Here is a 27,973-nt window from a genome sequence, read left to right as displayed (position 1 = left end):
AGCGTGGTATTATTCTGTTTTTGAACACGCGAAATGAGTACGTAAATAGAACTGTCGTTGTAGATTCAGAGAGTGGAAGCAATAAATCTTCACTTTGTAACGTTCAATGAGCTTGTGCGCTGTGATGCTTTTCTTGTGGTCAAATTTGTTTGAAAGAAGAATTGTAGCTAGTTGACATTTTAATTTGGAAATTGTTAGCATGGCAAGACGATCTAGAAAGAGATGTTAAATTTTTTTCTCGTTGTTAAAATAAAGACCCCAATTATTTTATTAAAAATGTTATGTTTAATAGAAATCATATATTTTTATTATATATTAATGTAAGAAGATTTTTCATTTTTTCTTGTTTCTGACTCAAAATGCTTTTCCACGTTTCTTGAACTTTAAACGAGTAACGTTCTTGCAAGCATGCTTGATATACACTTCATTAAAATTCAAGTGCGAATTATAATTCTATTACTGCTTGTTGCATTGAAAATACGAGTATAGTGCATCGGTATAAAATTGCATATATCTTGCTTTTCATTTTATGTTGAGTTCATAGATCGATCTAAAAATACGTGCCGTTTAAAGCATCTAGAGCGTAAGGATACGAGTATTCGAACAGATCTTGTTTAACTTAAAACGTATGGCGGTGAAAGTTGCTGAAGAATTAAATTTGCGAAAGAAAACTCGACGCGTTCATGCGTTCGATTAAGAATTTCTGTTTTACTTAGTAAAATTACTTACATATATATATACATATTTAAAATAATAAATATATATAAAAAAGAATAAATATACATGTGAACATGTGCTCTCCCAAGTAGCGTCTGTCTTAATCCGTACTGTGTGCCTTAAGCAGTATTTTATCACGCGAATCGTCTGTTTCCACCAGGCTTATCGCGAAAAGGAGCGCTAAAGCGCGCCATCAAATATCCTTACACGAAATAAAAGATAAGAGAGGGGGAGAATCGAGACTTACCGTGTAGATTGCGTTATCCAACGCTCGGCGTCGCGTCGTCCGGCTCCATCGCCCACGCTATCACCCTCCCGACTGCTTTTTTCTCCCGCACGCGTGCTCTTATTTCCTCGTACTCAATTCGTCGCACAGTTCTCCTCTCTTTTCACATGCCTCCCGAGTTTATTCCATTCCGTTTCCACGTCCCTGATGGACTCTCACGTGCCTCGTGAGATGCTCCCCGGCACTCGCGATCCCGCGTGATCTACGTCCCGGCGAAGTCGCCGAGGTGAGGAAAAACTGGAAGAGTTCGTACAGCTTCGTACACACATGACTTGGATGTCGAGACGAGGGGAATTACGACCACCTTGCCGGCCGATTCACCAGTAGGGCGCGTCGTTGGTCAGATGCTGCCAAGACGCGAACTCGCTCCAGGTACGCATGTTCAACCTGGTGGCATCCGCGTTCTGCGGCACGCCATCCCTCATCTCGTTACCGTTGACGAGCCCGTCGCATTTCGTCGTCTGGATGCTGTCGTATCGCGTGGCTGCTACTCGGGGCTGAAGCATCGGTAATAATACGGTCTCAATCCTTTGGAAAGCTCACCGCTGTGACGAATTTAAACAAAAATTACCCGAAGCTTAATCAATTTATATACAAAAGAAGGAAGCAAAAACTTTTACAAGGCATGCTTGTATCCCAATGTTAACAAGGTATCAAAAGCAAAGTTTAACTATGAATATTGCGCAAAGAACATAGTCGTCTTTCAGATGTGTATGTACGTAAGAAAATATTTAAGCCATGAATATCCTTGAAAATCAATGAAAGGTGACGGCCGGATCGCCTCTGCCTGGCAAATATTTAATAAAGATCCTTGCACGTTTGTATAAATAAAATCACGTAATTTTTACGAAATATGTCAGTCCGTCAATCAAGAAACATCACGTGCATCGTTACAAGGACTACAAATAAAAGTGACATCACGGATATTTATTATAATATCCTGCACATATTACGAGATTAAATAATCTTTCCGAAATACCTACGTCCTGCTTTTTGCGAACCACGTAGTTTTTGCCGTCGTTGTTGTCCCACATTTCCTTGCCGTCCGAGCGATATCTCACGCAGAACTCGATGACATTCGACGTCACCGGCAAGGTGAGCCGGAAGCGGAAGGTGTCGTACAGAATGAGGGGACCCGGGGAACCCGGTTGAGCCACGTACGTGCAGTGCACGTCCTCGTGGGTAGACCAGCTATCGCTGGTGGCCCTCACCACGATCTCCTTGTCGTAGGCCAGATTCCGCACCTTCACCGTGCCCACCAGGCACTGCTCGGATTCGCGCACGATCACGTTCTCCAGGCTGACATTGTCCTGATCGAGCTTACGCCGGAAGGCGAGATAGTCGCTTGCCGGCTGCGGAAAGGTGACCTGCCAAGGCGGCGTGCTATCCTGCGCCGCTTCCTGACTCAGAGCCTTCGACATGTTGAGCAGACCCCCGGTCAGGCCGGCCACGTAAGCCGTGCTCCACAGTGGCGGTACGTTGCTCGGTTCCGACATCACGCGAACCTGCGTACCAAACCGGGTAATGAAGATAATGAAATACGAAATGTAGCATAAGAAATCGAAAGAGAGGAAAAATTGAACGCGCAATGTTAATCCGCGACTATTGGATAGTGCAACATAATGAAGACAGATTAGAACTACCGTATGGTTTTCTTTGCTGCAGAAAGATTAAAATAAAAACATAAATTATTAAAAAATTATTGCAGATTATTTGTAAACAATATCCTTGTTAACTTGCTATCATTAGGAATTAAATATGGTTTTGTAACTTTGATTAGATATTAACTCCGCGTACATATATGTATATCTTAGTATTTAATTTTGACAATCATAAACGTCTCTTAAATGTCTTGGCGACATCAAACAGATTTCAATTATGTGTTGCTTGGCATTTATTTTTGACATGAGTCCAGTTCATACGCTCGTAACACACTTCATTATCAATATACATTATATAATGTGTAAATTGTCAAAAGCCGAGTGATTACCATCGCACATGTGAAATACATGATTCGGTGGGTCAGATGTTACCGCGCTACTTCAGTAAGAACATCTTCAAACAAAAACCGCAATTTAAAAGCAAAGTAAAGAACGTTGTTTGATCCTTCGCTAGTAGTATTTACATATCTCCATCATTATTTGCTTTTCAAAAGTAAACTAGATACCTATTCCACTTGGTAACGCATATTAATCGAATGTTAGTCGAAGTTTCATGACCTTTGATTTACGATACAGCATCAGGTGATTTATCCATTAATTTTTTATGAGTTCATCGTTTTTTTATACTTACAGTGGTGAGACATCAGCCTGTGAGTGTCATAATGCGCGAAATAAAATGAAGAGAAAAGATAAAGAGGTAATCATAGAAATTGTAAAAATATACCTGTGTGAGAGGGCGGCCGCGATCATCGGCGAACACCACCCGTTTCTTTTGCTTGCCATCGTTGTTTCGTAGTGAGTCCAACGATAAGGACCCCGAAGAAAGGCACGGCCTGATTCTGGGCGACGACCGGCTGGTGATCGTCGGGGCCGTGACTACTAAGGGGCCGTACAGCAGGGGGCTGTACACCGGGGGACTGTGGAGAATCAGTTCGGCCGGCATTGCTATCGAACACATTTAGACCTGCAAAAGACAGAGAAGTTTATTTTTTATTGCCATTGTCGAACATACACAAATGATGTTGACATTAATAAATATTTTAGAATAAAAAGTAGAGTATTTTAAAATAAAACACTCTGTTTTTATGCCCTTTGAAGTTTAAAATTTGACAGAAATTTCGAATTGTAAATTGAAGATTTATTATGACTGAAAATATGCTTAACAATCTCTTTAATGGCACTCTGGCGCCTGAAATTTATTGATGTCGAGACACCGTTAGCATTAATTTTCGCCACGTCGCGTGTCGTGGGCGAAATCTACGAACGATATAGATACGTTTAAAGTTTTTAGATACGTCTCTCGGTTGCCAGGAATTTCGTCAACTGTTCGGGGATCATCCTCAGATCACGTGGATATGTATGCTTTCAAAACCATTAAAAGTATTATTAGCTATATCAATCGAATGTCAATTAGTCGCCGATACACGCGACAGTTATATATTTATTGATTTACTAATCACATTCTTTTAGTGACAAATATAATAGTACCTTTATATTATCGATAAAAATACTTTTATACTTTAAGAATATTTCATGATAAGTACATAATCCATTAACGTATTTTGCCGAATTATCAATTATTATCTGCTATGATGCCAATCATTTATTTGAATGCATTATGGTATCTGGCAAAATGATCTATCTTATATGTCGCGTACATTTTGTTCTACGATACAGTAAGATAGCATGTTTAAAAAATAGACAGTAATGATTAAAGGTTAATAAGTTATCATAATCCGGCGACATAAGTAAGATTCATTACATCTTATTAATGAGTTTTAGATAAAAATAATACATACACAGGACATAATAAAATTATCTAGAATTGATTTCTCTTACAAATATTTGACAGAGAGAGAGAGAGAGAGAGAGAGAGAGAGAGAGAGAGAGAGAGAGAGAGAGAGAAGAGAACCATCATTTGTCAAAATAATTTTAAGAATTTAGTAAATATTTTAATTAAATAATATGTACTTTAAATAATTGTAGTATAAAGCTAACATATACATATGCAAACAGAAAATGTCATTTTGAAATATTAAATATATTTCTCCTATAATCTTTTTAGATAAGTAATATTCATATTTTTCTCTAGTACTACTTCTCTTACAGAGAAATTGTTGCAATTTAATGTAATTTGCGCAAATCTTCAATCTTTTAAATGTAAAAAAGCTTAGAAATTATCACATCTCCGCATATAATTTTGCTATTGATACACTTTCGTGTGCTGATGCGCGCGTATAATACTGTACACGTAATCAAGTTACTTGCGGAGTAGAATTATGATTGTTGGGCACGGCAAACCGGCGAGCTGCTCTTCCTTTTCTGGGGACCGGTTCCGGGTGAACCGGGTCCCGAAGCGCGCATGTACAATAGGTACCAGAAATCAAATGGCAGCGCAGAGAATCAGCAGACCATGAACCGCGATTTTAGATCTCACAGCATGAAGTTATCTTCTAAATTTTAGATGTAATATAGAAACGAATTATAATATATGGAGTAACGTAAAATTTGAAACAAATTATTACTTTAATTTGGACAAAGAATGCATTGATTAGAATAACTTATTAAATATCTAAAGTAAAAATTTTCTAAGATAGAACTAAAACTAAAAATTTAATTAATAAACTGAAAGTTGGATTCTGCACAAGAAAAATTTATTGTAGAACATAGGCACAGTTCACATAAGCTAGTTCGTCATGTGTATAAAGGTTGAGATCGTGGTGTCATTTTCGTTCTTTTGTCTCATATTGTTTGGTCTAACGATTTACACAAAAGAACCTTATCTTGCTTGCTACAACTCTCATTATCATTTCTCTGTAATTTTCCAAAGTTCTTACGTACAATACATTTTATCTAACTGACAACATGTCTCGTTAAAAATCGGCGAATAATATAATGGGATAAAAGAGCGATTTGATTATGCAATTAGCCATTTTTATTTACAAGCGAGAAAGTGATAAAAGAATATTCGTTTACATAATAATAATCTTACCTTGAACATTGGTCAAAATTATTGTCTTGCGATAGAAATAAGTACGAACATTATTAAAGAATTAAACCGTTAATTTTTCATTGTTCAAAATTACCAAGGCACTTTAAACTAGTGATCGAGATTTACCTCGCGATTTGTCAATCTCTTAATTATCGCACGTTAGCGAACAATAAATCTTCGTTGTATTTTCTATTCATTGACTCGACGACCGATCGGCGCGTTGCACTTTTCTCGTGAGGTATGTACACCGCCGCGGGCTCGAGCACGATATATTCGGTAGCGGTATTTTTACCGTCCCCAAAGAGATCACCGAATGAACAAGCTTTAAACTAACGGACTTAAATCTCGATGCGACGTGCCTCATTACATCTGTATTCATGACTTTATCGCGCTTTTCTGAGATGCATGTTGCGTGCTTCAACATGATAAATATATTTGATATTTTTATCGTGAACACGAAAAAATGAAACATCTCGAGTGGTCATTGAAGTAATGATCAGGTCGACTGTCATCCATTAATTGTCGTAAACGTTATATAATGAACGGTAAACTGTTAGATGACGTTTATTGTTGCAATGTCTTTGATATATTGCAAAGTATTGCTTAAAATTTATAAAGTAATAAATAACTATTGCATATTGTGTTCGTATATATTTTTATATTAAAATAATATAATAATATAAAAATAAAATTCGTGATATTACGTTAACTAATACGTACATGCATAATTTATGCATTAGTTAATATGATGTACATAATTCAATATACAATATATATTTGAAAATTTTCCGGAAATTATTAGTTATCAATGAGGTTAAACAACGTAGGTTTTTTTATTACTGGCAGAAGAGGACGGTCATACACGTGTCAACGACAGTAGTTTATCGCTTGGCCTCTTCTGTTTACAGATGTAAGGCCATGAAAAGGAATACGCGACACGATTGCAGCAAATGTCCGATATGTGTACGGCGATTGAATGCAGTTATAAAGACAGATTTTTCTGCATTTTAATTGATATATATTGACGATACTATATTCTACAATTTTATAATGTAAATATAATTATATTATATTATAATGTAATTATAATATAAATAAGCATTTTTTATACATTTAACAACATTTATCCGTAAATAATCTCCCTATTAAAAATAATGAGATTAACAATCGACGATAATGATATAATAATATCCTGTTGATTATTGCAATATTTTGTAATTGTAATTGACCATTATTTTATCATACAAATGATTCTAATATTTCACAATTCACGATAAATTTGCATAATGTGCCATCTAAATAGAATATTTTGTCATTTTTGCAAACCCAATAGATAAAATAATCATGTTACTATCATCAGCACATTTGAAATCACCCAAATACAATTAGTATTTTATCTCCTGTCCTCTATAAGTTGCACTATTATTTGCATGGATAAGTATGTTCTTGATTCATCTTATATTTATGTCATATTAATTTCAATTTTCTTCACATTTCAATCTCGTTATTAAAATATATTGAAATTTATATGTATAAAGATATTTTATATTTGATAATTTGCAGGAATAGTTTAATTTTATGTTCATATATATTGCATTATTTTTTAAAAATATATAAAATAAATATTATAAACCGTAATGTATACCCAAAAATTTTTTTGCTGATATAGACAGATTTCTTAATATCATAACCAAAATGTATCGTAAATTTTTGTATCTGCTAGAATTTTGGCTGTCACATATAGAATTTGAAAATTTTGCTTCTAGCAGTTAAATTGATTAGGTGCAATACATATACATATCACAGTATTTGCTAATTATATACCTATCTCAGTTAATTTTTACACACATTTAATTTTTGTTGAAGTTGCAAGATCATTTTTTGGAGTGTAATTTAATCCTTTGGAGTGTAATTTAAAACCTCCAAGTTTTACTAGTTCGAGAAGCTTTTTTTAATGCCTGACAAAAGCATTCAAATGCAGTATATTATAAAATCACAATTATGACAGTACTTTTTTTTATTAAAAAACGAATACTACTTGGTCACAGTAGTAAGTAGTTACATGATGGTAAGGAAAATTACGCAGACCATCTATTTCGGACAATCTCGCGACTAAATTTAGAATCACGGCCTTGGATCCAATCCAATTGTCCACTCTCTTTAAGGTAGATATAAACTCGTGAGCACCATCAAAGAGCGGAAAAGTAATAGCGAGCTTCTCAGCCCAACTGCAAATTGCTTAAAATAGAAAACCTTAACCCCGCATACAGGGGTCATGAAACTTGTCAACTCATAAGTTGCAAGTGTGATAAAAAACAAGCTGTAAAAAAAATAATAAATTCAAAGAATAAGAAATAGTACAAACTATAATGAAACACTGCGAGATTTCTAATATTTCGGCTTTCCTTTATCCTCCCGCTCTCTCTTTTTTCTTCTTTCAAATATTTCTACAGTATATTTATAATAGTACATTTTTAAATATACTTTTTGTTTTATATTATGTTGCTGTAAATCTTTTCGTTATATGCGTTTATATGTGTACTTTCCAATTTATTAATTTTTACACAACAATAAGAAATTACAAGAAAGATCATGCAGATTCACTGGACAGCAAATATTTTTAATAAGTAATATAGATATTGCGTGTATTAAAAGAAATATGTTACGTTAATCATAAAGTGCATTGTAATCCTAAGGTCATGACCAGAGATATCTGCGGTCACTTGGTGGTTTGTTCACCAATGCATTTTGAACTCTCGGAGACTGTGTTGACGCTATGCGTTGACTACGTGCGACTCTGACATCGAATTGTTTATCGCTAATAGCTGAATTGAACGCTACATGAAGAACAGGTAAATTATCAAGCAATATAATATCTGCATTAATAAAATTAACAATTTATTAACTACGTGCACCTTTTACTCTTTAATATTAAATTATTTTAGTAAGATGTCTACAAGGTAAAGAAAAAGAAGGTAAAGATAAAATGTATGTAGAAATAGTAAAGTCCCCTATAATAGAAAGAAAATAAAATTCAAGAAATCTTTTACACACATAAAATTTTTGAACTTAACTTTTTTATAAGAAGTCAACTCAATGTCTCAATTTTCAATCTGGAGGACCAGAGTTTATATTAATTAAAAAATGATTACTTAATTAAATCAATGAGATATTTAATATCAAAATTTGAAAAATGTGGCAAATTCTATACAAATTTTTTCAAAAGATGTTGTAATATAGTATAACATTTGTGTTTATAATATATAAAAAATATCTCGAAATATTGACGAATTGTTGAAGGCCAGTGATAATATTTTATTAATTTTATCAAATGCGGAGGTCAAATAAAAAAGATATTTTTTAAGCGATTTTTTTAATCGAAAAAATTCGAATAAAATCCGTCTCGTAAATCTTTATAAGTGATTTGAAATATATGCTATTTATAAATAAGCTTATAATCCTATTTCCAATCTTCTATACTTCGAAAACAATTCAAAATTATCAAAATCATACTAAATACGTGTTTGATCATAATAATATTATGGAAGTCCATCTTGTCAATCTCCTTAAAAAAATATCTTCTTTGATATAATCATATTTTTCATAATTTTGAACCATTTCCAAATATAGAAGACAAACTTTATAAAAAGAAGATAAACTTTATAAAGAGAACCTGTATATCTGGATTATTCAAGAAGTAAAGGATGTGCGCCAACTTACGATCAGGATAAGTTACGCAATGCAAATGCCAAAGTCAAAATATCACGTCAAGTACGCTTACATAGCTAACCGATAAGATATTAATTTTAAATAAAGTTGAGCACATGTTGAGATTTTAGTAAACTTTATAATCCACAATTTCCTTTATTTATCGCCAGCAATACAGAAAAGATTTTTATTGCATAATACATGTAATAATACATATAAAATATAAGTATTATACATTGGTATTACATATGAGAAAAAAATAAATTAGCTAAAACTAAAATAATTAATAAAAAATAACTAAATATTTAAGTTGGAAGATTCAAAAATAAAACTTTGTATGATAATTTTGTACATTAATATTTTATAAAGATAAAATTTGTAATAAATAAATAAATAACAATTGATAGTAAATATTTGTAAATGTTACATATTGCGCAGAAATCAAGACTAGTATAACAATGTCAATTATCAAGTGCAATGATAGATGATACAGAATGATACTCTGGGAAAATACTATGAACCGAGCACTTGAAGAAATACTTATATGATACATGTTTTGTTAATCGGTCGTCGCTATCAGGCGTCAGTATTTAACTATATCAGAAAGCGATAAAACTGTCTGACTGCGGAGGAATTAGTGTCATTGAGATAATAGAAGCAGACAGAAGGTGTCAAACGTTACGTGAGAGACGTCGAACGTCGCTTGTAGCATTTTCTTATAAACAGTGTCTAATTTACGATTTAATTTATCACGTTTCCGTTATTTTTACAGTTGTTGCGTATACATAAATAATCGATAATAATTGACCTAGGGTTATCGAAAGCATAACCATTTAATAATCGGTCTTCTTCCACTACAATACTTAGATTTTTGTATTATTGTATTGTATTGTAAAGTTTCATTAAAATTTTCAAAAGCAATAATAAAAGAAAAAGCACGTAAAGAATGAAGAAAATAAAAGGTACATTTGTCATAATAAATAAGAGAAAAGTTATTGTTTTGTGTACTGTCCGATCATTTCTCTAGCAATTTAAGTTCAAATCTTTACAAACGATTTAAAGTTGTGATGCTTCGAATAAGTAATTCTAAGTTATGTATATGCAACAATAATCTTCAGATAACTTTAAGAAAATTGTGACATAGGTTACCGCAGAACAGGATCACCTTGCAATTTATTGTATTATGATTTGCCGACGACCCGGCGCGGATATCTTCAAATCAAACAAAAATAATTAATCGCGTATGCAGTGCAAAAACACACACCGATATCGGTTTCACCGGCGTAGCATGACTTTTGTTTGTCAGCTCGCAATGCGATATTGTCCTGATACATGCCTGTTAAACCAATCTCTGAATTACCTCGCGCCACCTCAAGACACACATTCTTTATCGTTAAGGAAAAAAAGACGAGGGCACGTTTGATAGCATTAAATATGCACTTGTACAACTGAAATGGCAGATGACGTTTTTAATGACGTTGTCGGAGAAACGACGATGTTTCGAGATGTTTCAATGCGGCTGACGAGGTGTATATCGTCACGCGAATCGACAGAAGACAGCCGGTCTCGATTTTACTTTTCACGAATACAATTCCGCAAATAGGTCAGCATGCCTGTTCTTTCGCATGAATCAGCTGACAAAAATAAAGAGGGAATGACGGTAGTGAATGGGTATGTGATTGTTCTTGTGGATGCGTTATAAAAATAATTCATAAATAACTTTGATCTCCTCGTTATGCAAAATATTTAAACAGAAGACAATTCTATCTAAAAAATTCTGTAAAACTAAAAATTTTATTTTCGATTATAATTGTAAATTTTTAATATTTGGTATGAAAAGATATTAATTTTTGATAAAAATAATACTGACTGAGTAAAAAATTGTAATTTGAAAACTATAACTTGTATTAATTTATATTAAACAAAATATTTTTTTAATTACTAAGTAATTGAGATTTTAATAATTAAGTTGTAAATGAGATTAAATTTGAAGGGAAATGAATAATTGATGGAGTTAACTTAGTTAATTACGTTTCTTCCGCTCGAATTGACACTTGATTGATACCGTATCTAACATCACATTCTAATTATAATTGTTGATCCGCGTGTGTGAAATACGAAAGAATCAGCGTTATCTGAAAGGAGAGACAAATGACGCCAAAATAATGATTCCCAAACTGTTGTGTATGCCTGACCTATGATAATCTCGATATCATTTTACTCAGTCTGTGCATTAAAGAATATCCACAAAAATGTAAACGATCTGACAGAGAATTTAAATAGCCGAATAACTCTGAATCATTACTCTTTACAATTTTGAATTTCCCAACATTTTAATGTTGAAACATCCACTTTTTACAAAATAAACAAGTTGTAATAATAATGTGAATTTTAAAATCACTAAAGTCACGTTGTTTGGAATTCGAGATTCGGGGAGAATATTCGAGTTCTACAACATATGATTTCCATCATCTTTTGTTTATCGTTGGTAAAGCGTCGTGCCAGTGGAGTGCGATCGTATACCAATATTTCGATTGTTGCGAGCCGTGATGCTCGAGCTCCGCGGACGCGTCGGCGCTGCATGATCGAGTCGTGATCGTGGGATGCTGCATGTATTTCCTACATGCTACACTCCCTCCTGTTATGAGGGAGAGTCTTTGGAGCGATCGCTTGCTGAGCGACGTTCAGAATGTTTTCTGCAAACGCTCTCGCCTCTCAAACTTTCGCTCTCGTTTTTTCTCGATCGTGCGGCTCGCCGTTCGACGTGTCGTTAAGGAACACTGATCACTCGCCTGATCATTAGTGCGGGTTAATCGCTTTGTTTGTGACGTTTAATGTGTGACGCAAAGATTAGGAGGATCGACGGGTGATTCGCTCGCGAGAGTACGTACGCTTCGCGGATCTCAGTGCGGCGCCCTCGGTCAAGATCTCCGATCCGACGGGGCGTACCGGCTTACGCTCGGCCAGATCTCCGTCGCGCCGACGAACAGCATTTCGATAACGTATTCACCACGAAGATCTCCGCACGTCTAGTTACTCCGTCGCTCCTCCGGGTCTGCGCAACGTTAATTATATGGTGGAATTGATGTGTGAATCAAACAAATACATTTTCTTGTCAGTACAAGTCTGAGTAATCTGTCAATTATTTCTCTGTGCACTCGCCCAGTCCTCCAGCGGATTCACGGATTCGCGTAACGAGCACTCCGCGCTCATTACTGAGCGGTGCCGGCATCTCGCGCTATCGATCGCATTCGCTCGATTCTCGCGCGAACATAGTTTTGGTCCTTCGAGCCGGATCGCGAGTGTTGGTGGAGGATAACACATTACTTCAGGGACTTGATCATCAATTTCATCATGTCAGAAGCCTTATCAGGTCAACTGATGCGACAGCATTCAATTGAGCGGGCATTGGAAAACTTCAAAAAGATTGGCCGCAATAATCTAACGCCGGCGAAGATTCGGTCACGGGCCGCTTCTCTCAAGGATCTCTGGCGCGCTTACCAGGATGGTCACGTCACCTTAACGCAGGTGATTCCGGTTCCCACTCAGGCAACACTGGACTACTTCTCCAAGACTCAATTTGATAAAACTGAAGAAGTGTACAATGCCACCCTGGATTACATGATGGACTGCTTGGAGGATCTCGAACCTGTCGTGAGTCAACACAATCAGTCGAATGAAACTGTCCATTCGATTCATGACGCATCCTCTCTTTCGTTGATGCATCTGCCGTCTATTGATATGCCGCCCTTCGACGGAAACTACGCCGACTGGGAAACGTTTCGCGATCGCTTCACTTCCCTCATTATTCAAAATAAAGATTTAACGGATTTTAGTCGCATGCATTTTCTCGCGTCAGCATTAAAAGGCCGCGCAAGGGAATCTATCGCGAGTCTAGCCATAACTGCGAACAATTTCAAGATTGCGTGGCGAACGCTGTCGGGACGATACGAAAGTAAGCGACGACTCCTTTCGTTCCATCTATCCGCGCTACTCGATTTACCCCCTGTAACTCGGGAATCCGCAACAGAACTACAGCTCTTATGTGACAAGGTCAACATCGCCATCTCTTCGTTACAAAAATTAGACCGAACCCCGAGTGAGTTGTGGGATGACTTTCTTGTGTACTTAACGTCAAAAAAATTGGATTCGAACACACGGAAAGCATGGACGCTTCACACGAATCAAGCAGCTTCACCATCTACATTCGAGGTATTAAGTCGATTCCTCGACTCTCGCATTCGCGCTTTAGAGGAGTGTCAACAAAATCCTAACTCGAAAGCAACAACAAAATCTGCATCGTCGGCGCGCGTTCATGTTGCGACGGCATCCGACAGCGCTACGTTGACTTGTCCGTTGTGCAAGTCTCGTCATTTCATAAATGCCTGTCCACAGTTTACCGCAAAAAATGCTTGTCAGCGTCGCGAACTCGTAAAGCGGTTTAAGCGTTGTTTCAATTGTCTAAGCACTCGCCACTCTGCGTCGGAATGTCCTAGCAAGTACAGTTGTCGGTTATGTGACAAAAAACATCATACGACGTTACATATCGAATCTGAAACGAGCTCTGGTCCAGCAACAGTTACGTCGCAAACGGCGCAAGCATCTCCATCCGTCGAGCACGCGGATGAAATTAATTCTTTGCTCACCTCCGCGAAACCGGGCATGACCGCTCAGGTGCTTTTAGCTACCGCTTGGGTCAACCTCAAAGTTGCTTCCGGTCGATCTGCGACGGTAAGGGCCTTGCTCGACCAGGGCTCTGAAGCCACGTTCATATCCGAGAACGTAGCGCAACTGTTGCGCGCGAAGCGCATTCGAATGCCGGTCTCGATTTCTGCCGTCGGCGGAACTCGCGTTGGTACGGTTCAACATGCCGCCTCTGTTATTATATCTCCTCGCGTCTCTAATACTCCGGCTCTCGAAACGACGGCACTCATTCTCCCCTCGCTAACGTCTTACGCTCCGAAACGTGTGTCTGAACCGTATTGTCTGGCGCACCTCGCTGATCTGTCATGGGCTGATTCGAAGCCAACAAGCTCCGATCCGATTCAAATCATTATCGGCGCCGATCTTTATGGCGATATCATTCAGGCGGGCGTTCGCAAGGGGAAAACTGGCCAGCCGTTTGCGCAAAACTCTATTTTTGGCTGGATTATTTCCGGGCCTCTCGAAACAACGTCTGTCGCGTCGCGATATACCGACTATTTCTCTGCGAATTCGCGAAATTCCGCTCATCTAACCGTTCATCATTGCTCCTCTTTAGATTCTCTCGCCGGCGAGATTAAACGATTCTGGGAGATCGAGGAAGTTCCTCGATCCCCATCGCTAACGCCACAGGAAGATATTTGCGAGTCTCACTTTCGCGCCACGCATTCACGTCAACAGGACGGCCGATATATCGTTCGGTTGCCTTTTAAAAGAGATCCTCCCATTGAAATCGGTAGTTCACGGCGCTCTGCCGAACGTCTGTACAATACATTGCTACGTCGTTTTCGTTTGCACCCGGAATTAGAAAAGGAATACGATAAATTCATGCGTGAGTACGAACAGCTCGGCCATATGCGACGGGCGTTACCCCCTCTCGACTCACTTCAGCAGCACGTTCACATCCCTCATCATCCAGTCATTCGGGAGGATAGCGCTACAACGCGCCTGCGCGTCGTGTTCAACGCGTCGTGTGTCACGTCAAACGGATCGTCATTAAACGATCACTTACTCGCTGGTCCGAAACTGCAGGCGGATCTACCCACTATATTATTACAATGGCGTCATTTCAAATTTGTTTGCACGGCTGATATCGCAAAAATGTATCGACAAATCTTGGTCGACCAACGAGATGTTGACTACCAGCGTGTTATCTGGAAAGGAGAACAGAACGAGCCTGTCGAGTATCAGCTGCTTACCGTCACCTACGGAATGACGTGCGCTCCTTTTCTCGCGCTTCGCGTGCTTCAAAAATTAATCGACGACGACGGACAGCGATTTCCGCTCGCAATCCCGATCCTGCGTGGTCAAATCTATGTCGACGACGTCCTGTTCGGCGGTGACGATATTGAGTTCGTTCGGCAATCTCGCGATCATCTTGTCGGTCTACTGCGTTCCGGCAAATTCGAGTTGCGCAAATGGGCCAGCAATTCCCAGGAATTGCTTGACGACATTGATCCGTCGGATCACGGCTTGGCGTGTAACAAACAGATCGCAGCCGACGACAGAGTCAAAGTTCTTGGCATTGTCTGGAACCCGGTTCGCGATATTTTTCAAGTAAAGGTATCTCTCCTTACGGTCATCCCTCGAAGCAAACGGTCAATTCTTTCAACCATTGCAAAACTTTACGATCCATTAGGCTGGGTTACTCCGGCTACAATTTCGGCTAAAATATATATGCAACAGCTATGGCGCCTACACATAACCTGGGATGAGGACATTCCTGAGCCTCTTCTCAGCAAATGGATATCAATCTACTCCAAACTTTCTTTCCTAAACGACCTTCAACTATCCCGGTGGACGGGCGTTCATTCGAACATCTCATATGTCGAATTACACGGTTTTGCCGATGCATCCACCCTCGCTTACGCGGCTTCCGTGTATTTGAGGGTTATTTCCGATTATGGGAGCGTCACCATCTCATTGCTTGCCGGCAAATCAAAGGTAGCTCCCCTTGCCCCCCTCACCGTCCCTCGCCTTGAGCTGTCCGCGGCGTTACTTCTCACTCGCCTCATGACCTTCGTGTTAAAGTCTCTCGCGATGCCATCCGTTCCATGCGTTTGTTGGACGGACTCAACGATCGTGTTGACGTGGGTACGCGCTCATCCATCGCGTTGGAAAACGTTTGTCGCCAACCGAGTAAACGCGATTCAAAGTCAGCTGCCTGATGCCGAGTGGCATCACGTGCCGACTTCGGATAACCCCGCGGACTGTGCGTCGCGAGGGCTGCCCGGTGACGAACTGATCCGTCATGACCTGTGGTGGCAAGGACCTTCCTGGTTACGAGCTCCAAGAGAGGACTGGCCTTCCGAGCCTACCTCCCAGACCATGGATGCTGGTATTGAGGAAAGAATTGTTGCTTTACATTCTGAAACGTCTGCTAGCTGGGATCTTGCTACTCGATACTCGTCATGGCCACGATTGGTTCGCATTACGGCATATCTCTTCAGATTTCTAAAGGCTTGTCGACGCTCTAATGTCGATCCGCCTCCCCTCTCCTCTCCGAATAAATCTCTTTCCTGCCTCGAATTCCGCTCAGCCAAGACATTTTGGCTCAAATGCATACAAGCCGAACTTTTTTCAGATGAGATTAGCTCGTTAAGTAAAGGGAATCAAATCTCTCCAAAAAATAAATTAACCGCTCTGCGGCCTTTCCTCGATCGTGACGGGGTGCTCCGCGTGGGGGGCCGTCTTCGCCAGGCTCCGCTCCCATATACTGTGAAACATCCCGTGTTACTCGCATCTCACCATCTGGTGCATCTCATCGTCCTGCAAGCTCATTCGCGGGTTTTACACGGGGGCTTGCAGCTCACTCTGAGCACCCTCCGCCATGATTTCTGGATCATTCGCGCTCGAAGTCTGGTCAAGGCTGTAATCCATAAATGTATCGTATGCTGTCGGGAGCGGGCCGCGATTCCCGTGCAGCTAATGGGAGACCTTCCCCCCATGCGCGTCTCGGTACCTTCTCGTCCCTTTTCTCACTGTGGCGTTGATTATGCCGGGCCGATCAAAGTGCGTTCGGCAACCGGTCGCGGTATAACGGCGAGAAAAGCTTATATCGCTTTATTTATCTGTTTGGCCACGCGAGCTATCCATTTAGAGTTGGTCGGGGATTACTCGACTCCGGCATTTCTCAATGCATATTTGCGATTCTGTTCTCGCCGTGGTCTCCCGTCTGATATGTACTCGGACAATGGAACGACATTCGTGGGCGCTGAGAGAGAGCTTCGATCCGCTTATCAATCTGCTATGCGCGACCCCAATTTTCAAAATAAAATCGCGACTGATGGTGTTTCCTGGCACTTCATTCCTCCGTCTGCACCGCATTTCGGCGGAATGTGGGAAGCGGGCGTCCGCAGCGTGAAGCACCATCTGCGTCGCATTTTAGGTGAACACACTCTCTCCTTCGAAGAGTTCACCACTCTTTTATGTAAAATCGAGGCATGTCTGAACTCGCGTCCAGTCGCTCCATTGTCCGATTCCTACGACGATTATGAGATCCTCACTCCGGGGCATTTTCTAATAGGCTCCGCTCTGACCGTCCCGCCTGAACCTTCGCTGTTGCATCTGAGGGAAAATCGATTGTCTCGATGGCAGCTCGTTCGTCACATAACCGAGCGTTTCTGGAGGGTATGGACAAGCGATTACCTCAACACTCTGCAGCAGCGAGGCAAATGGCGAAAGGTCCAAGCAAATATAAAAATCGGACAAATGATTCTCTTACGCAATGCGACGTTGCCCCCGTGTAAATGGGAACTCGGACGGGTCACGCAAATTCACCCTGGCCCCGACGGTTTAGTGCGCGTCGTGACCGTGAGAACCGCGACTTCGGAGTATAAGCGTCCGATTACGAAGCTATGCCTTCTACCGATCGAGAATGTGACGCCGAGCAATGACGATTGCACCGTTGGCAGTGTTTAGTTTTAGTTTAAGCTGCGCCGCTACTGTATATTCTCTGTTCGTATTACTATTAAGATTCGTTTGTTCAACTTCGCTTTCTTCTGTTCAATATGTTATGTTCGTCTCGAATTTGAATCTGTATTGTATTGCGGAGCGAATAATTAAGCATCATTTTGAAACGTGCGTTTCAAGGCGGCCGGTATGTTTGGAATTCGAGATTCGGGGAGAATATTCGAGTTCTACAACATATGATTTCCATCATCTTTTGTTTATCGTTGGTAAAGCGTCGTGCCAGTGGAGTGCGATCGTATACCAATATTTCGATTGTTGCGAGCCGTGATGCTCGAGCTCCGCGGACGCGTCGGCGCTGCATGATCGAGTCGTGATCGTGGGATGCTGCATGTATTTCCTACATGCTACACTCCCTCCTGTTATGAGGGAGAGTCTTTGGAGCGATCGCTTGCTGAGCGACGTTCAGAATGTTTTCTGCAAACGCTCTCGCCTCTCAAACTTTCGCTCTCGTTTTTTCTCGATCGTGCGGCTCGCCGTTCGACGTGTCGTTAAGGAACACTGATCACTCGCCTGATCATTAGTGCGGGTTAATCGCTTTGTTTGTGACGTTTAATGTGTGACGCAAAGATTAGGAGGATCGACGGGTGATTCGCTCGCGAGAGTACGTACGCTTCGCGGATCTCAGTGCGGCGCCCTCGGTCAAGATCTCCGATCCGACGGGGCGTACCGGCTTACGCTCGGCCAGATCTCCGTCGCGCCGACGAACAGCATTTCGATAACGTATTCACCACGAAGATCTCCGCACGTCTAGTTACTCCGTCGCTCCTCCGGGTCTGCGCAACGTTAATTATATGGTGGAATTGATGTGTGAATCAAACAAATACATTTTCTTGTCAGTACAAGTCTGAGTAATCTGTCAATTATTTCTCTGTGCACTCGCCCAGTCCTCCAGCGGATTCACGGATTCGCGTAACGAGCACTCCGCGCTCATTACTGAGCGGTGCCGGCATCTCGCGCTATCGATCGCATTCGCTCGATTCTCGCGCGAACACACGTAGAAATTTTTAAACAAAATTTTATCAAGTTTCCTCTTTCTCTTTGCAATGTTGACGTTCCCTTTATTTTTAAATCATTATGGTTTTATATCTCAGTTTATATTTTAATTCTTAGTTGTCAAGAACATATTCGTAAAATATTTGAAAAAAGTATTATGCATTTTTAAGTTTCTCTAACGTCTTTCTAATTTTATGCGAAACTATTTTTTTCATTCATTATAAAAGCAAATGATATTAAATCTCGATATTTTTCCAATCTTTTAGCATAAATTATAACACAATCTATGCATTGGAGTCAAGCTACGTTATCAATGCTGAGTGTTAAGTAAATCGTGATAAATAAAACTTTGCGGAGAATATTCATAAAATTTTAATAAGAATTGTCTCTGCATAAATATTAGATTTTTCTAATATAGAGAATAGTATTTTAATTAATGCAATTTTTTTTTTTACAGTCTGTATAACATCGACGAAAGACGAGATCACGAAGGATTTTTAATATTTTGCCGCAAAATTTTTATCGGTACTTGTGACATGTGTCATATTCGTTCATCACACTTGACATATCGGTGAGAGTGGATGAATTTACTTAGCAACGCGCGATAAACCTTGATTACGACAACTTTGGATTTACTTTGTGCAAATGTTATAAGTTGCTGAAAGCTACCTTTGAACGTAAAAATAGCCGTCGATCGTAAAGAGTAAAGTGACGAACGGGGAAGATGTTCTTCAACCGGTTTTAACATCTCATATGCATGTCACATGAAACGAGCGTAAACCGGGCTTGGTAGAGAGCAGAAGGACCGGTCGCTGGAATTCGAGTAGCTTCATTCAAATTCGAGACCCGGCAAGACTACGAGTGTGTGATACTACAAATAGCCCGGATTATCAAGAGACACGCATTTCAATCTATTCTTTTATATCTTTTGTGTTTCACAATCGTTTCCTCTTTCGAAATGAAAGTACGAATGCTTGTAGACAAATGATTATCAATCATCGATTATATATAATCGATTATACTTTTCTTCGAAATTTTGCTTATTCAGCTTTTTATTCTTAGGGGTTTAATTAAATACATATATGTAGTATGAAAAATGCGTGTAAAATCATTTGTGATCTCGATGCAGAAATCGAGAACGAGATTCAAGTTTACGTGCGACTGTAAAGTTCAACAGAACTGCTGATAGTAATGTTCTAATTCCGAATCGCTGTTGCATGTCACTAGACATCCACGCGACGAACACGTGAGAAAGCGAGAAATATTGTATGCGTTCGACAAACCATATCTCATACTTTTGGAATCGGACGATTCAGTATCCTGTACTCAGCATAGTAGTATTTCTTTTTCCTTTTCCTTTTTTTATTTGGATAGAGGCGCCGTTGAGGTCGGACCTTCCTGGCCTTATCGCCCCGCTATTCTGGTTCGAAGCAGTAATGATAACCGACATACATATATTCTCAGCTCTCTTCTTCTTCCGTTAGCTTGGCTCTAACACCCTCGCGAAATGGCCGATCGCGGAATCTTACCGAGCAAAGTTTAACTCGTCGCCGAAACCATGCATCATTAAACTGCACAGAGACGGTTTTAATGCACACTGTTAAACAGATTTAGAATAGCGTCAGGAGGCATATTGAGTTACTCTTCAAAAATCGAAATGTAGGGAAATTATTTTATTAGAAATCTTTGCGCGGTTTTATCTCAAAATGTAATTTTTATTCTACTGCACGATAGAAAAGTAATCGTACAATTTAATTTAATAACTTAAAAATTTTATATTTTACTTTCCAAGATTAATGTTCCAGGTTTAATAAATATAATAAATTAAAAATTATTTATAATAAAAGCCTTCAAATCCAAGTAACACATTTTTAAAAAATAAATACATTATAATAATTATGTATATATAGACAAAATGTTAAATATTTTCTGTTTTTGTGTGTAGTTTAATTTTCAATATTCATTATTTAGTAGCGTTAAAATTAATCATTTTAAATATATAATAATACATAATTTTTTTTTCCTGTGTAAAAAAGAAATATTTTCTAGAAATTGCTTATTTTAACAAGAAATAATAAATGTTAGAAGAGCAAATGAATTATTATCTAATAATTATTATTGATATTTATATGTAAATATTGTTGAATATTAATATGCAAATTTCATCTATTTTTAATAATAGATTACTATATTTTAATATAATGAAAGAAACGTCTTTTGTACATCGCGCTCTTTTGTACACAAGGAAATGACAGAAATTAATGACTTTCAAGTTATGTTCACGTCTACTTAATTACACTGTGGCGTCTTAACTTTTGCCGTGATATCTGATGTAACATCATTCGAGAATCACGTGGGCCCGCGTTTACTTTTTTCTTCACTTAAACTACGTGAAATCAGTAGACGGATTGGTAGACGTCGATAAGGTAATCGTATTTATTCATTATCCGTTGTGTCCCGCCTAAACTTTCTTTCCCTCGCACTTTCTCAATGATATCGTAATTTACTCATTAGCGCATTATTGGTGTTACGTAAGAAACGGAGCACGTTTCTGCATACGTTACGCTACGAGATATAAGATACATTCATTTCTATACGAATTCGCGTAGACTCCAAACACCTAGTCTTTCAGAGGTTTACTTCGCTTTTCTATGTGGGATATCTCCGCGGTCACTCGACGCACCCTTAATCGGAAAGTCCGCGGGAATCGACCTCGGACTTTCCCCGGAAACTGGTCCTCACGCTGGAATATCACGTGGGTGTGTCCGAGGGACGATCAACCGGGAAAAATTCAGGCTTTTGTGCGACCACGAAACGCAGAACGCGTGAATGTCGTTCAACAAGCCGTCAAGCTGGTTTCGAGAGAATATTCGAGCTACCTACACATGCAATTCTTTGAATAGATCCGATATAAGAGATTTTCACAAATAATTTTCCAAGTTTTATTCATTCATTAAGATAACTTTCTGCTCTACCATTATATGTTTAATTAAAAAATAATTAATTACTGAAATTGTGAGAAAATAAAACAATATAAAATAGAATAATGTCTTCGTTTTAACAAATCTCACATTTTTGACAATACATAATTGACATCACATACGCTTAAATTAATTTTTCGATAGTTTGTTGATTAATTGCGAAACGAAATTCTTCTAATTATATATGTCTCGCTAATGCGCATCACGCGTTCGTAAAAATAGATTTAGTTAACATGGACAGGCTAATTCAGTAATAATGCGATATAAAATATAACCTGTGTGTAAATTAAGCTATACTTGAGGAAGTTATCTTCGCTCTTGTTTGTAAATAAAGAAACTTCTCCGCGTGAAATGATAATACATGTGGTAAAACGTGCTTTTTTGCTGACTGTGCGTGATTTTCAAAATTACATATAAATAATTAATTACACGTCACTTGATATAAGTGCATATTGAATGAGATTCGCACGTTATCTTCTGTTCCAATTTTAATCTTCTGTTTAGAATATGCTTATTTCACGATAAAATATGTGACACGCTTCGAATTAATGTCGCATAATTGTACTGATATTTTTATCAGCAAACAAAAATGTTATAACGATAAGAAAGAAGCAAAAGTTCATTTAGACTATCATATATACAGTATCATAAAAAGATTTACTCTCGGGATTTTCCGCTATTGAACACAGTTCATATCAAAGGTCGGAATTTGATTTAAATTCTACTTCGCGTACTCACGTGTTCTAAACACGTGCTTTTCTTTTAAAATATGTAAAGTATCTACTAAAATTCAATTTATGATGAAAAAATAAAATTTTTATATCAACAGTTCCCAAATTTAAATTTGCCTAAAAATATGAGACGAAATTTAAAATATTGATTAAATCTGTATACGAAAGCATAAAAATCTGTTTCTCTATCAATTGAATCAGTTTTAAAATCTCGAGTTATTTTTCCACATCGCGCATCTGATATTATTCCATCTAATCCTCATTCTACGTGTTTATGTTTAATACCATATGGTTTTGGAATCGGATAGAGCCAATGAGAGGTCGAAAATAAACAAATGCCTTTTGGTTACAAATATCGCAAGTCGAAATTCGCGACTATGGGCAATTCCCGGTTACAAGGGGAACATCCAGATTTGTTGCAGACATGGATTCGGAACAGCATGTCAGTTTAATGCGTTTGCGACCACTGTGCCTGCAACGTACGTTAGAAATCCATGTAAGATTTCTAATATCACGGAGACTCTTCGTGTCACAAGTACAGGAAATCGCATGCCGTATGTCACAATCGCATCACGTTTCTTATTTTTAAAGGAAACAAATAAATATATAGAAAAAGTATTATTTTCATGATGACGCATCATAGAAATCCGAGTTTATTAAAGTAATACCGGCTTCGTTACTAATTTGAACAAAAGCATCCTGTTCACAAGCATAATAATGAGCATAATATTGTGCTTTGCAGTTCTGTTCTGAGATGCAAGAGATGGAAAATGTCACGAATATGCCAAGTGCCAAGATTCCAAAACTATTTTAGTTACTATTGTAGTTAAAATTAAGCGTGTGTGAATTACACATGTTGGACATGTAATATATTTTGTATATCGTAAATATGTATAAATGTGTGCTCGTGATGTTGTAAGTATATAAAAATCAGCATTAAAAATTAAGAATAATAAATTAATGATTTCAGCAACAAAATATGGCTTTGCAAATGTCACAATTCGTTCATAAAAGAACTGCTTGCAATTATTAATTATTCTATTTGGTTTGTTAACACGTTTGTTAATATTAATTACAAACGTTATTCTATATGCATATTGAAATTTTACTTTTTTATTAAAATAATAATATAAATAATAATATATAAATATATACAGTTATACAAATGTATAATATTAAGTTGTGGGCATTAGACAAATTAGAGCTAAAAAGAAACAGGAAAAGAGAGAGAGAGAGAGAGAGAGAGAGAGAGAGAGAGAGAGAGAGAGAGAGAGAGAAAGAGATAGCTTAACTCAAATTAATAGATATTAATTATAAGGGTGTAAGGTTTTGACTAATGATATTGCGTTACCAAAATGTTTATTACTTTTAAACTTAATCATAATAAAAAGATCATCAATAATTAAAGCAACAAAAGAAAAATTAAGCTTTCTTCGAGCATTTTATACTTTAAACCAACTGCGTAAATAAATGTCTGTGTTTAATTAAACGAAAAAATGTGCGAGGAAGCTTCCTTCAATAAATCACTAAACTTAAATTCAAAATTACTTAGTAAAAAAATTCACACATTGGCAAACCTGTTGCACTGGCAAATGCGGAAGATCGAATAGATCTACTACCTCCCAAGGAATTAAATCGCCCACGCGTGTAGTGTCAACGAACCGACATTAAAACTGTGTGAGCAATGTGTGTTACTTACTAGTTTCTCGCAGTTGAAACGACAGATTCCTCAGACGTGGCGAGGAGCGGATTTAAATAGCTCTCACAGGCTCCGCTTTCTCGACGATCCGACGTGTTCCTTCTTTCCTTTTTTTATGAGGTATCCTCTTGTCCCTCTTACGAGATCGGCGACTAAGTCGTCAGCTGTAGTCGCGTACGATTGTACGTGGCATCGCGATTAGTAAGTTGATGGCCACCACAAATTGGGAGTCTGTGTATCTCACGTGAACATAAACCGAACGGAGGAGGTGCAGGAGACGCCGGTCGCGGCGTTAGAAAAATCGGCGGGGAAATGAACGGACGGCTCTTTCTTCCTCCTTCTCCTCCTCCTCCTCCTCACATGAGAGTGGCCAGGGTGTAGCGCATCGCACGCGTGTCTATCACCGACTCCGAGGCGCACGACCGATCGCTGTGGTCTTATCTCACCGCGTCTCGCCACGACAATCGGACGTTCCTCGAGAAGTCGCGAAACCCGCGATATCAGACATGTGCGCGCTAAAGAAGGGGGAGGGGAAGAGGGAGAGAGAAGAGAGAGAAGAGAGAAAAGAGAGAGAGGGAGTGTGTGTGCGTGTCAACTGTCAACCCTTTCGGCCGACGCGCTGACGATCGCGCGCCCGGTACCGTTCCACCACGTTACTTACACCACGTTCGACACGCGTTTGAGCCGCAGGATTTGAAAGCGGCCGCGAACCGGCCGGCACGGTGCAAGTGCCGCGCATGCGCCCCGGCGTCGCGCTATGCGTGACATTCACGTGATCGCAGCGCATACGCGAATCGGAGCGGGCGCGTGCTGCGTGCTCCGGTGCGCATTCCTCTCGCCTTGCCGCCGTCTGGGCCGTATTATGTCGCGGGTCCTGATCGGCTGATTCTCACCTCAGCGTCTAATCAGCGCCGCTGGAGTATAAACATTTGTGACGAATGCGATAAAAAAATTTATGTATTCATAAACCAATACAATTCGTCATAAAAAAAAAAAACATCTTGATCTCTAATTAAATTTCGGGAGAAAATCTCCCAACTCGATAACGACGCAAGTCCTTCGTCGTTTTCGCGGGGCGAGGGAACAAACGATTTCCAGATTGGTGTGGCGCCAATATTCCGCGCGGCGTCGACCTTGACTTTTTCTGTTGAGAAGAAAAAATTATTTCAATGCTGTTGCAATATTGCTCTCCCCCTCCTCTCGCAGTCGCCGCGGCGCAGCAGACCTATGGCACGTGCTCCATGCAGCTTAGCGCCGCGATCTTGACGCCAGCATGCACGTGTAACTTTAGCCGGGCACCCGGCGCCAGATCTGCACAGCCGGAGTTGCTTCGATGAGCTTCCGCGGAATTTATCGTACACATGGTAAAGAGAAGCGCTTATACTAATAACACGCTACAAGGTAGCATATGCGTGCTGTAATAAAACAGGTGTCATTGACGCGCCGATCTGATTAACGAACTGCATATTTTTAGCGTTAACAGCTTAAGCCGATTATTAATGATGCATTGTCATTATTCCCTCTTTCTCTCTCTCTCTCTCTCTTTCTCTCCCTCTCTCTGCACCGTGGGAGCATTGAAATTTCATGAAAATGATAATTAATATTTGCGATCTTCTGCGAAACATTGATGGAGTGTGACACTTCACCTTCGGCAGAGCGAAGCGACAGTTCAAAATTAACACAGAAGATGCATTAGTGATAAACGAGTAAATAAGCCGCGGAAAATAATATTACAGTCTGCAACGTCGGCTTTTTTTTCGTTCGCATTTTTTTCGCTCCAGTAGGATACGAGATAAATGTGCAAAAAGATATCACGGTGGCAGATTAAAGTGGTCACTTGCCATTCGTTAAAATGTGTCGATTCATCGAACGATACCCGCGCGATCAACGCGCGCATAAAAAGAAAAAAAAGTATAGGCATATGTTTAATAAAAAATATGTCAAAACTATATTGTATTGTATTACTGTCACATTGTACTATATACTATCTAATTAACTATAAAAATAAGTTAAAATAGAATGTAAATTATGTGAAATCTAAGTTGCAGTATAAATAGCAATATAAATTTAAAAATTAAATATCACTAACAATAAAATTTTGAATATGTTAAATGTTGCCCAATCGCAGAAAACCTGCAGATATAAAAAAAAGTGAAAAATCTATTACAAAAGATACTAAAGTATTATATTTAAAAAATTGGTTGAATTTCAAAAATTCTCAATCTTTTGAAGACTTTCTTAGTCTTTTGAGAATATTTTGAAGGTTTAAAATTACAAATATTTTTTAAATCCATTCTTTTTATATAATCTTTATATATATAAAAATTTATGTGCGGATTTTTGAGGTCGGGCAAAATATTTATATTCATTGTTAATTTTATGGTTAGTAATATACATATTTTTTTATATTTTCTATTTTTTTCTTGTATTTTTTCTTTTATGCGGCGTAACACGTGTGTACAGGTCACATTAACATGATTTCTGAAACATCGGACGAGTTTAATTTTCCGTGGCCGCTCGAAGAGACGTTAACGAGCAGACGTGCGAAACAAGTGATCAGTATTGGTCGTCGCAATTTTTGTAAATTTTTGTTGGGGGACCGAATATCAGTCGAACTGGATTTGTTTTTTGCTCCGAATGATATCTTCGATAATGTTGAAAACGCGCAAACCGATACCCTTTTAGTTCATAGAGTTCATAGCATCACAAAAAACCGCATAGAAAAATTACCAGAAATTTCTGTAAGGGCCTTCTATGTAATTAGAAAAAAAAGGAAAAAAAAAGAGAAAGAGATAGTTACAGCTGTTGCACGCCGTAAACACGTGTTGCCTCGCGATCGGATATTCTTATGCAAATTGTTCCCAATGTGACACGCTCAGATATGTTACGTATTGCATTGATTATAAATTGTAATAGCGCATATTCATTAACCACAGAGTTGCATCCGCTTTGATTAATCTCTGTCCTTTATTTCATCAGTTTTACTTTTCTGAAAGAAAGAAGTTATAATATTAATTCTATGAAATAACAAAAAATATTGTTTTTTATGTAGGAATGTATTTTTATTTTATAATTTTTTTCTTTCGCTCACATAAAATTTTTAATTTAAGAAAAAATTTAATAAGTTAAAGTTTAAACGTTTCAAAAATAACTAGTTAAAATTAAAAATTAAATCATTTAAAATTAACTAAATTAAATTAAATTAAAAGTTATTAACTTTTTAATTTTGTTATTAACTTTTAACTTTTTAACTAGTTACGACTCAATCCTGTTAAGATTCCAGTAGCTCTCTGATCCGGGGAGCTATCATTTGCTAAGGATTCCTGACCAGAGTTAATGGGTGAAGACCTTAAAGCAGTGAAGTCTACTAATCCAGCTTTAGGAGAAAATATGGAAGGCACGACATTTAATCCAGAATTACACTATAACAAAAAAGAAACAAAAAGTTGTATATTAAAAAAAAAAGCGACGGGATGATGGAGGGCCTTGTTAATTTGTTAAAAATAGGTCCATTTTTAACAAATTAAACTTT

At 38.4% G+C, this 27,973-nt stretch overlaps 2 protein-coding genes across 4 annotated transcripts; one reads left to right on the top strand and one right to left on the bottom strand.

Annotated features, from left to right (window-relative positions):
- Positions 1–1,066: 1,066 nt before the first annotated feature.
- On the bottom strand, positions 1,067–27,567 carry LOC118644103 (protein phosphatase 1 regulatory subunit 3B-like). 3 transcript variants are annotated; one of them, XM_036293745.1, is made up of 4 exons: positions 24,442–27,566; positions 3,389–3,628; positions 1,987–2,508; positions 1,067–1,500 (listed from the first exon to the last, which is right to left on the bottom strand). In XM_036293745.1, exons 2-4 carry the CDS (start codon positions 3,620–3,622, stop codon positions 1,321–1,323), a joined length of 936 nt encoding a protein of 311 aa, XP_036149638.1. In that variant the 5' UTR covers positions 3,623–3,628; positions 24,442–27,566; the 3' UTR covers positions 1,067–1,320. The 3 variants fall into 3 exon arrangements, with proteins under 3 accessions (XP_036149638.1, XP_036149644.1, XP_036149640.1); XM_036293751.1 differs by having other exon boundaries at positions 1,460–1,548; positions 24,442–27,567; XM_036293747.1 differs by having other exon boundaries at positions 1,465–1,548; positions 1,983–2,508; positions 24,442–27,567.
- Positions 12,719–17,986, top strand: LOC118646602. Its single transcript, XM_036289840.1, has one exon. The coding sequence runs from the start codon at positions 12,719–12,721 to the stop codon at positions 17,984–17,986; it is 5,268 nt and encodes a 1,755-aa protein (XP_036145733.1).
- Positions 27,568–27,973: the final 406 nt, after the last annotated feature.

The sequence above is a fragment of the Monomorium pharaonis genome, chromosome 1, assembly GCF_013373865.1.
Source record: "Monomorium pharaonis isolate MP-MQ-018 chromosome 1, ASM1337386v2, whole genome shotgun sequence".
In the NCBI taxonomy this organism is placed as follows: Eukaryota; Metazoa; Arthropoda; class Insecta; order Hymenoptera; family Formicidae; genus Monomorium; species Monomorium pharaonis.
This window is presented reverse-complemented; position numbering and strand designations above follow the sequence as displayed.